The sequence below is a fragment of the Pan troglodytes genome, chromosome 6 (genome assembly GCF_028858775.2).
Source record: "Pan troglodytes isolate AG18354 chromosome 6, NHGRI_mPanTro3-v2.0_pri, whole genome shotgun sequence".
Lineage (NCBI taxonomy): Eukaryota > Metazoa > Chordata > Mammalia > Primates > Hominidae > Pan > Pan troglodytes.
The window spans coordinates 40,951,830-40,963,570 of NC_072404.2; the positions used below are offsets into that span (position 1 = coordinate 40,951,830).

The 11,741-nt window shown below is 38.9% G+C and overlaps 1 protein-coding gene across 1 annotated transcript in view; it reads right to left on the minus strand.

Moving 5' to 3' along the window:
- Positions 1–10,003, minus strand: part of LOC452039 (probable C-mannosyltransferase DPY19L2) — a 106,246-nt gene extending 96,243 nt beyond the window's left edge. Inside the window, 6 exon segments of the mRNA XM_054687461.2 lie at positions 2,886–2,996; positions 2,998–3,024; positions 5,283–5,370; positions 7,369–7,393; positions 9,591–9,827; positions 9,830–10,003. Of these exon segments, the coding sequence (XP_054543436.1) occupies positions 2,886–2,996; positions 2,998–3,024; positions 5,283–5,370; positions 7,369–7,393; positions 9,591–9,827; positions 9,830–9,911 (570 nt within the window). The 5' untranslated portion in view covers positions 9,912–10,003.
- Between the last annotated feature and the right edge of the window lie 1,738 nt (positions 10,004–11,741).

Sequence of the window (11,741 nt, forward strand, 5' to 3'; positions counted from 1 at the left end):
GCAATGAAGTGAGACTCTGTCTCAAAACAAACAAAAAGAAACCAAACAAATATCTTCTCCCAGTTTGTCAACTGTCTTTTGATTTTGTTTATTTCTTTTCTTTTTTAAACTCTGCCCGGTTTTGCCTTTCCCATAGAAACCCCAATAAAAGCGATGGTCTAGGCTTTACCCTCAGTCCTGCTTCTGCCTGACCAAACTGTCTTTCTCCTGTGGCTCTGTGTGATGTGACTTGTCCTTTTCTCCAAGAAATTATTACTCATAAATTCTTCTTTAGCGGCACTGATCTATCTGTGTCATCACTCAGTCAACTGCATACATTAAGACCTAGGCACAGAACAACTCTGTTTCTATTTCTATAAAATTCTAGAAAATGCAAACTAAACCATAATGACAAAAAGAATATTAGTGGTTTCCTAGGGATGGGATGTGGGCAAAGAGAGACGAAGGAAGGAGGGATTACCAAGGAGCACAGGGAAACTTTGGGATGAGGCATATGCTCATCGTCTTGACTGGTGATGGTTTTGCAGGTGGGCCAAAACTAATCAAACTTTACACTTCATCTATATGACCAGCTATCATATGTCAATTATACCTCAATAAAGCTGTTTAAAAACATTTAGGGTATATCTACTGGAAAGTAAAACTGCTTTTAATTACAGACTATATCATCATGTGCATAGAAAAATCCAAAGGATTCTACAAAAAAGCTACTAGAACCACTGACTTCATCGAGATGCAGGTACAAAGTTAATATTCAAAATCAACTATATTTCTATTCAAAAGCAACAAAAAATGGAAAAATAAAAATTTTAAAATAATACCATTTATAATAAAAGAGTACTGGGGAAGACTGTACATTGAAAAAATACAAAACATTGCTGAGACAAATTAAAAATAATCAACAAAATGGAGATCTATACCATGATCATGGATTGGAAAATTCAATATTGTTAAGATGTCAATTCTTCCCAAATACATGTACAAATCCAACATAATCCCAATCAAAATCACAGCAGGTTTTTTTTTGAGAAATTAATAAGCTGACCCTAATATTTAGATAGAAATGCAATTTTAAAAAGGAAAAAGTTGGAGAACTATCTACTTTCAAGATTTATTCTAAAGTTACAGTAATCAAGACAGTGTGGTATTGGCATAATTATAGATCAAGAGAATAACAGAGTCCAGAAACAGATTCACATATAATGTGGTCAACCAATTTTCAACGATTGTACCGAGACAATTAATTCAATGGGGGAAAAGACAGTTACCACAATGGAGCATTTTTTGGCATTCCAAAAATGTTTTGTAACTCAATTGTGGTGATGGATATATAGCTTCATACATTTGTCAAAACTCAGAGAATGGTACACTCAAAATTGGCACATTGTATTACATATAAGTCATACCTCAAAAAAGCTGATTTGGTGACAAAGATTTATATATGTTGTTGATAGAAGAACAAATCCAAATGTTTATTAAACACGGAAATATATTTATCCCCATAAATAATAAGGGAAGAACAAATTTAAAAAAAAAGCATATCACAGCCATCATAAGAGTAAAAATCACAGGGTCTGACAATTCAAAATCTAATAAGGATATGAGAAAATTCTAGACAGCAGTGTGAACTGCCACATTTGCTTCAGACAGCAATTTACCAATATCTGGTAAAGCTGAAAAAGCACACACTCTATAACAACAATTCCATTTCTAGGTATATATCCTAGACAAAATATTGCACATATACAGAAGAAAACCATACAAAAATGTACATTTTAGATTACATTGCTTGTAATCAAAAAATTGGAAATAATATATTAAGATGGGGAAATACATAAACTTTACAATTCATAAAACGGTTAAAATTAAAGAAATATATATATACAGTAAGTTCAAAAATACAATTTTGAAGAAAAAAATCCTACAGTGACACATTCAGTATGAGATCATTTATGTGGACTTAAAAGCATATAATAAAACAATCTCTGAAAACAGAGATTGGATGGATACACACACCAAATTTTAATAAAGGTATAAGTTGGACTAGGAGCAGAACAAAGGTGATTTTAACTGTATTTATAATATTTTAATTATTTTAAAATAGCTGATGCAAAAATGACAAAGATTAGCATTTATTTATTTTAGATGGTTGATCACACATATTTGAATATTATTTTCTAAGTCTGTAGTTTTAAGCATTTCAAAATCTAAAGAATAATAATTTTTAAAAGCTATAAAATATGAATAAAGGACTAGAAAGCAGTAACTTTTCATTAATATGCTGGATTCTGAGACAACTTTAAACTCAACAGTAGTATTTACTATGGTGTCAAATTTAGCATTTATCTTGAGTTCACAAACTGAGTTCACTAATTTTGTCTCCGTTTTTCAAATTTCTAGCATTTATAGACTACTATAACAACCATACTCTTTTAGGCTAAGTGTTGGAAAATAGTAATAGATTTCTGGCTGTGTGACTAAATAAATCTTACTTTACTAACGTAACTCCAAGATCACTATTCAAGCTCATCACTCTCACTGTCCCTTCACGTGGTCATCGTGCTCACCCATGAGGTGTCCAAAGCCAAAAGCCCATCCCTATTTAGAATTTTTTGGCTCCCATGACTCTCTTTTCCATTGCGCTTGTCTATTACCCTGGCCATTATTTACACACTAAGGTTCATTCTTTGAGTTCATGAGAGCACAGTTTCTGGGGTCTTTAAATTTTAAGAGAGGAACTTATGATATTCTACTCAACTATAAGGATACATACAATTAATAAACCTGAAACGTCCCCTCCCTTTCTTAACAAGATTGTGCTTACTATTTTTATCTGACAAAGAGGATCACTCTACAAATATTATTTGTCTCAAATTATGACTCACCTCTGGATAAAGATGGAAGCGTTTTACTGTATTAATTACAAGAGGATATTCAGTAAGCCTGTCATTCATAATCATCCACAGTCCTTCCAAAAATGAAGGTGCTTCAATGATGGGTCTTGAAGTAGGAATAATAAAGTCCCTTTTTTTTAAAAAAAAAAGGCACATATTGTCAATGTAATTAAAACTTTAAAATATTTATTTTTATCACTTCTTTAGAACTTTTTTTCTGAAAAAAAAGTTAATAATAAGACTTCTTAATCACTCCTCGCTATTTTGCATCCTTGGACTTTAAAAAGCACGTATTTTCAGGTGATCACTGTACTATTCTTTCACATTTTCTATAGGCTTTCAAACTAAAGAGTTGGAGGGATGGTCAAACAATTTAAAGAGTTTCTCTAATAATGTCTTAAAATGTGTAGACAGTATATGTTTGATTTTCCCAAATCTGGTTTTATCCCCCACATTTGAGATGCTTGAAGGTTGACATCTGATTAATTCTATCATAAACAGGGATGCCTTCATGCCTCTGTACAACTTTGCATATAGAAAATTACTTTTTTTCCCATGCTCTTAGGAAATAAAATATAATGACCATAAGCATCACGGCAAGGAATCCAGTGCTTCTAGCTTAATTCATAGCTCCATCTAATCCTCTGTGCAAAGTGAAAGCTCAATGTCAATTGACTATTGTTGCTCACAAATGCTATGTACTAAAAAGCAGATTATTTTAGTGTCTTATACTTCAGCATATAAAATAAAGGCTTCATTGGGATAGTAAAAGTGCTGTTGAGTTAAAATTCATGGATTAACAACAGCATGTTGTGTCTTATTTCCCCAACAATTTCTTGCTTTCACTCCTAAAATCTAAAAGCAAAAAAGGGCCACATTGTTTAAAATGCATTCTCCCTAAAAAATGCTATATGCTATAATCATATCTGCCTCATCCAACATGAGTAACTACTAAATTACAGGTCTGTTTTAGCTGATGTCTGAAAGGCCATTACCTCATAGTTGATTGGCAAAATATGAATTCATAAAGAATTTTCCTTTCTGCTTAGGAGGATAACAAAGCAATACAACAATTAAAGGATATCTAATATGCAAAAGATTATATTTAGGGAAATATTAAATATATAAATAAGTTACTAATAACAGCTATTGTTTTGTGTTAAGTATTCTGCTATGTGTTGCCATTCATTATCTCCCTTCATTTTCCCTAAACCCCTCTAAGGTTGGCATTATTTCTATTGAGCAGACGAGATTACTGAGAATCTGAGAGGTGACCTGACTAGCCATCATACAATAAAGCACAGAACTGCTATTAGAATCCAGCGATCTGTCACCAAAGTCCAGACTCTGCCACAGTTACACTCTTTATTTAATAATATTTTATATTCTGTCTTTGGAAATACCTTTAAAATGTTCAAATGTCGTACATATGTTAATGTATCCAATGCTTTGAAACTTTATAGGGGCAATATAGGGATGAAAATTAAAAAGCAGTGACTAAGGGGCCTGGCATAGGCAAAATCATAGAGACAGAAAATAGAGCTGGGTGTGATTAGTGTTTAGTGGGTAGAGTTTCTGTTTGGGATAGCAAAAAGTTCCGGATGTGGACAGTGGTAATAGTTGCAAGACAACATAAATGTACTTAATCTCACTGAATTGTACGCTTAAAGGATAAACATTGAAATTTTTTATTACAAATTTAAATCTAAGTTTTACCATAATTTAAACAAAAAGCAATGGCTAGACTGAGGAGAGCCAGTTTCAATGCTTCACTAGGCCCCCGACCAGCTGTGAGCAGATCTGGAAGATGGATGGTTGTGGTGTCTTCTAAATGTAAAATTGCGCAATTTTGGCATTCGCTATCCCACTTACTCCTCACAATAATTATGTGAGATATGTACGGCAGAAAACTCCATTTTAAAGATTAAGTATTGAAAAACAGAAAATTATTTAAAAATTATATCAAAAGTTATCTCTTAGAAGAGATTATCTTGAAATCAAAAGAGAGCCAAATAATAATCGTCATCATTAAAAGGCCCAGGTAAAACATGGGATCTCCTAACCGTAGCCTAAGAGAAAGCAATTTCTGATAACATCTCATTTCATTCCCCTTTATCACTTCTTCAGTGCTTTCTTTGTCCTCCTTCCTCAGCTATTATAATTCATCTTTATTATCTTAAAAAGAAGTCTGCATTAGGAAAGGGCGAGAGATAATGAAGTAACAGAAAAATAATCTCAAACACTTTACTATTTAAATAATAAACCTGGGTTATAGCTTATGAAACACTGCAATTCACCAAAAGTTCATTTCAATTCCTAATACATTTCTACCTCATAGTCTCACTATTCTTAAACCACAAATTAATTCGTTAGAAGAAGAAATCTAACCATTTCAGTGCGAAAAGTCATCTCCCGTTCCAAAGATGAGAGGTGAGAGAAATGACGATCATTTTCAAAAAGTGTTACTAAATGTAACCTAGAAAAAAATGAAGTATCATATTACAATAAGAACAAGTTTCAAAACTAACAGTAAAATAAGCAATAAGAAAGCCATAAAAAAGAAAACAATAAATTGTTATAATATTAATTTTATAATTTGCCTACTAACTTGTATATTTTTAGGCATTTATAATCCAGTATGGCACACACCTGAAATTCCTTAACTCAGTGGTTTTTTAAGCTTAATTGTGGCCGGGTGCGTTGGCTCATGCCTGTAATTCCAGCACTTTGGGAGCCCGAGCCCGAGGCAGGCAGATCACTTGAGGTCAGGAGTTCGAGACCAGCCTTGCCAACATGGTGAAACCCTGTCTCTACTAAAAACACAAAAATTAGCCAGCCATGGTAGTGCATGTCTGTAATCCTGGCTGCTAGGGAGGCTGAGGCAGAAGAATTTCTTGAACCCAGGAGGTGGAGGTTGCAGTGAGCAGAGATCATGCCACTGCACTCCAGCCTGGGAGTCAGATAGAGGACTCTATCTCAAAAAAACAAACAAACAAAAAAAAACCTTAATTGTATATCTAAAATTCTTGTGGCTTTTTTCACCCTTCCTTCTATCCCAGGCCTCTAAATCAGAACAGAGGCAGGTTAGTGTTTGTTTTTTAAGTTTCAAGTGATTCTAATGTACCAGCCTTGGGAAATACCTCCGTAACTGTTGAAAAGGGTTCAGAATATAATTTTAAATAAAATTACCTTAGATCAAAGCAGACTTACAATAAGTATAATATCACATAAGGGATCAACTTTCAAGTGCCAAAGAATACAGGTGTGTACTTGAAGACCTTTTAGTAGTGAAACTCAACAGCTGTCGGCAGTGAAGAAAGGAGCATATGTGATAAACAAAATTAGCTGTGGCCAACAATTATGCTATAGCTAACTTATGTAGTCAGTACTTTCCAGTGAAGTTGAAAATAAAGCAAAGTTCCATATATTAACCCTGTTTTCCACTAACCCTTCTTTACATGTAGGCCATATGCCAGGTTACCAAAAACTGCAGGAATATTCCCTACCATTGCAGCCTCAGTTCTAACATCAAAAGCTCCCTGCAGACTAAATGTCTAGAGCAGCACTGTGTCAACAGAACATAGGAGCAGATCTCATACCTTCCAAGGGTAGAAATCGCTGAGCACAGGTAAAAATAAAATATTCCAGAGGGAAATACTATTTTACAAATTTTTATAAACACTTTTGTAAAATAATGTACACAGACTTGCACACTGAAAGACTCAGAGCCATTTAACCATATAACCACTGCAGAATCTTTATCTTCTTTTTTACCTGATTTCCAATTGGCAGGTGTTACTAAAACTTTATCACCAAAGTTATTTCACTGGCTGAGTGTGGTGGCTCATGCCTATAATCTCAACACTTTGGGAGGCCGAGGCAGGTGGATCATTTGAGGCCAGGAGTTTGACACCAGCCTGGCCAACATGGTGAAACCTTGTCTCCACCAAAAATACAACAAATTGGCTGGGTGTGGTGGTGCACACCTGTAATCCCAGCTACTTGGAAGGCTGAGGCACGAGGATCACTTGTGCCTGTGAGGCAGAGGTTGCAGTGAGTCAAGATCACGCCACTGCACTCCAGCCTGGGAGACAGAGCAAGACTCTGTCTCAGAAAAAAAAAAAAAAGTTATTTCACTAGCAACATATAATTACCATAAAATAAAGGAAGGTTTTAAATGAACTACACATGCAAAATACACTAGAAAAGCCAGATATTTAAAGAAACGTGTGGTGAATTATTTGGTAAAGCAAAAATATTTTCATTCGTAAGTTACTATTCCCCTAATGCATCTATTTTGTAAATGCTGTTTCACATATGAGGTTTGTAAAAAAGCAAAATACATGTATAAATTGGTCCACATAAAGATGTTCTACAAATATAGCCAGAAGTTATTGTTTTACTGTATGCAAAGAGTGATGGCGATTTTTAATTCAAATGTTTTTAAATATTTCAAACTGAAACTAAATCTTACCAATGTAGAATTGCCACAAAGACGGCTGGAATAAAGAAAAAAAGGAAAGTTATTAATAGCTGCTTTATTATAAAATACCATTAAAACAAGTATTTCAAATGTATTATTTTACATGTCTAGGAAGATAGCACACAAAGCAAGACAGCCAGCTAATCCTGTCTCTATGAGCATAGGAAAAAATCCAGGACACAAAGCAAATTCTGAACAGAGCTTACCTCTCTGCAGCAGGGCTCAACAAGTAAAGGGAGAAACTTGAGAGGGTTTTTTTACTTCAGGTAATTGGTAAGAGTGATGGAATTATGGAAGATTGTGACCTTTTTTGTTTTTTTTTTCAGTATTATTTTCTATTCCTTTATATGAAATTTTTAAAAGAAGTAAGTATATACAGTATGCTTCAGCTAGTTCTAACCAAGAGGAGCCACTCTAGATCAGTTTCTCTACCATTCATCAGAAGATGATTAAACGCAGGAAATCACTTCCTCAGCAGCACATCTAAAAGCCCCAATGTGCAGCTCAACCCTTGATGAATTGCAAGCTCTTTGCAAGAGCCCAGACCTAGGAGCTACTAGATGGCCTAGGAGACTAGTCTGGAGTCACCTGGGCCAACGCCCCATGTATACATAAGACTTCACCTGGGAGCTGGGAGACACTCCTCTGGGTATGGAGCTTTTACAGGAGCTGCAAACGCAGCCTGTGTCCCTGTTTGGTTGGGGAATTGCTTGTTTTCAATTCCCCTGGAGAGAGAAGAGTGGGGAATAGAACAAGTTAAAACACCACAAACTTTGCTGTTCTTATAGAGGTTCCGCAGCTTTTCTTGAATTAATGCCCTTTAGATTGTTGTAAACCTTTGGTTAATTTCCAAAGTTTTGAAGAAAATGATTTTGATAATTTTCCAAGTATTTTCATTGTCGTCATGGAGGAGTGCATTTCCTTGGCTATTCCAGAAGTCCTACCTCCCTTCTGAGATTTTATAATGGTATTTCTTATGGTTATCCCAAATATACTTGGCAAGTCATCTTATAAACCACCAATAATAGCCTCTTAAAAATTCAAAAATTACTTCACTTGGCTAACAAAATAAATGCAAATTAATTCAATAATTATTGAAGAAATTAAATTTTTAAAAATTAAAAAATTGCAATGTTGAAATTCTCAACCATGCTTACCCAGATCTTTTCCTATATTACTAACTGTCCTGGGCTTATCTTAAACACTTCTCGGAAGATTTACTTGTTTTATACCAGGATAAGCAAAGTATGACCCATGGTGTATTTTTGGACTGTCTGCAAGCACGGTTGCTATAATTTTTAAAAGGTTGAAAACTTTAAATGGTTGTAAAGATGCTCATTAACTGTTTATTAGGCTTCATTAATTTTAAAATATACAGAGACTATCCTGTTCAACTATATTTGTATCCTATTTCTAATTCTCCTAACAATTATATACACTGGCAAAAACTCTTCAGATGATATATAAGGAAAAGGTCAAATATACTACCGAATTCATCCAGCTTTCCAAAGATGCTCAAAATCTTTCTGTATCTCTCACTCCCTCCCTTAACCCACATACCACATCTGAAAAAAATGATATGGTGTACCGATGCCAGTATTCTAAATGCTTGAAGGGCTTATCACATGCCCTTTCCAAGCTGTGACAGAAGCATGTCCCCCGGACCCCGGCATCCTATCAATCTCACCTCTGAAGGTGACCCAGCCTCATACTTCACTGAAACAAAGACCATTAGACGCCAGCACTCCCAACTTCTTTTATTTCCACTTTAACATTTCTCCATATAGTAATTCTTGCTTTTCCACTCCCTGCCATCTCAGAAAAGGAATTCTCTCTCCTCTTTTCCACAGTTAGCTTCTCAAATTTGTGCCTTTAACTCTACCCCTCCAAATATTCCAAGACTTGCTCCACTAATTATTTCCTCTCTTGGAATCTTAATCTCATCCTCTTCCCTTGATCCTTCCCCTCAGCCTTTAAAACTCCTAGACCTTAAAACACTCTCTGCGATCTGACAGCCCTTCAAACCAATATACTCCCTATCTCTCTCTCCCCTGGTTCAATGACAAGATTTTTGGCCAACTTCTTTCTACTCGGACCTTGCTATTATTTCCTACTAGGCACCCACAAACCCTTGCTTGTTAAACTGATCTCCTTCAAGACTCAAGAAAAGCGCCATGCGGCTCCCTCCTAGGGCTCTCCTGCCCTCTCCTTACCGATGCTGAGAGTGGTTCTGCTGGGGAACCACCGCGCCTGCAGTTCGTGCACCTCTTCCCGGAGCTGCGCCAGGGAATTACGGACGAACTGGAAGGGGTCGAGAAGGGTCTTGGCCACCACCTTTAGCTCCAAGCCTTTTCGCTTTTTCAGATTTGGGATCCTCCCCGGGGAGGACCTCCTGGCGCCCCCTGGCAGTTTCCCGCCGCCTAGGGCCGACTTTTCCACCTCCCGCTCCCGGCGGGGGAGGCCCCGCACGGCCGCTTAGACGGGCTGGGGCGGGAAGATTGCAGCGGCTTTGGGTTTACTCCTTGTTTCTTCATAATCCCTAGTGGAGCTGGGTCAATTTCAGGCACAGCCCATCCGAGTCAGGCGAGGTCCAGAAAGGCCTGACTCGCCCGGCAGCCTCAACGGACTTGTCCCCGCAGCCGTTGACGAGCCGTTGACGAGCGGACCTCCCGGTCGTCATGGCGACTGTGAAATGTAGGGTGGGGCGCATGCGTTCGAAGCCATTCGCGCGGGCAGTCCCTGCGTGTCCCCCCACGTGCTCCCCAGCGCGCGCAGCACCCCGCCTCTGCGCTTCCCCCAGCGTGCAGCTTCCGGTGAGGGCAGCCCCACGCACAGCCCCCAACACCCTCCCCAGGGCCTGCAGCCTTCGGTGCGCGCACTCCCCAAGCCCACATGCGCAGTTCTCGCCTTGCGCGCAGGCCCACGTACAGCCCCCGACACGCTCCCTGCCCCACTGGCGCAGAACCCATCACCGCTTGCCCTTCACGCGCTTCAATGGGAGTGCAGCTCCCACCCCGAGCGCGCAGCTCCACGCAGCCTCTCCACACTCTCCCCAGCGCTTGCAGCACCCCCAGTGCGCACAGCTCTGCCAGTAGCTTCCCGGCGCGCCGCCCCTGCACTGCTTCGGGCCATAACCTTGCTGGCGACTAAGTCTGAAGAACTTCCCGTGGTTTCATTCTTTTCTTCGGGTTTAGTCTTAGCTCTGACATTTTAACCAAAAGGTTACACGTTAATTAACGAGGTATTAAAGGGGAAGATCTCAGCTGAAAGAAATGACTGTAGGAAGTGTGTCAGGGAAGCCAGCGGAACCGCTGGCCCGCCGGTGGTGCGCCCGGTATTAGGAACGTCTCTACGATCGCTGAGGTATCGGACAGTCAGTGCCCGTTGCCACCGCGGAGGGAACGGGCCGAGACTGCGGGCAACACGTGGCAGAGCCGGCGTGAGTCCGGTGGGTCTGATCCCAGAGCCTCAGGTTGACGCCACTTCCTTGGCACGGAACAGCGTTTACTGAATCTTAGAGCAAAATGCTTTTCCAATGAGGTTCCTCAGAAGTCATCGGCCCTAGGAGCGGTGTGCTCAAGCGCTTTCAGCACCAGCCAGGACCAACTAAGAGGGGAGCGCTTACCTCCCAGTCACCGCGCAGCCCTACAAGAGGCCAAAGCGGCTGGCACAGATGCACTGGGGCCACTGACATTTTCCATGTCCTCTGTCACGGGCCACATGCTGGAGCCCACACCGCTTCACTTCCCATCTGTCTGATGATGGATCAAATTGAACTCCCATATCCTAACTGACCAGTCTAAAGCATGGCTCATTGTGGCCAGGTTAATTTTTCCTGATGCAACACAGCACAAAAATGTTCGTGGCCCACAAATCAAGTCCTAGGCTTGCTCACCAATGCCTTCAATATTTGCCTAATATACCTTTTCAACTTTAATTTCCCACTTCCTCGGGCACAAGATCTTCCATCTCAGTCATTTCAGGTGAAGTCCACAGCCTGAGACATCATAACTGCTGAATTCCTTTATTCATGTGGAAAAGCCATCCCTTGGCTTTTACATCCTTTCTCCCTGCCCATCTGAATGCTGTCACCTTCCAAGCCCCAGCCCATTTCTCCAGCCCATATTAATTATGCTTTTTCTGAAGGTCTAGAGCACTTAACTGACAGTACTATTTATCTTGTCACTCAGTTAAATTCAGTAAGTGCTACTACTGCTCATTTTTTATTTTCGGAGATTTTTTTCAAGGAGCATTTCTACATTCCTGGCATTGTGTTTGGTGCTCAAAATGTTTTCTCACTTAATTCATGCAATAACTGTATGCAAATTTTAAATCAAGCATCAGGATGTAGTTATTTGCCCAAG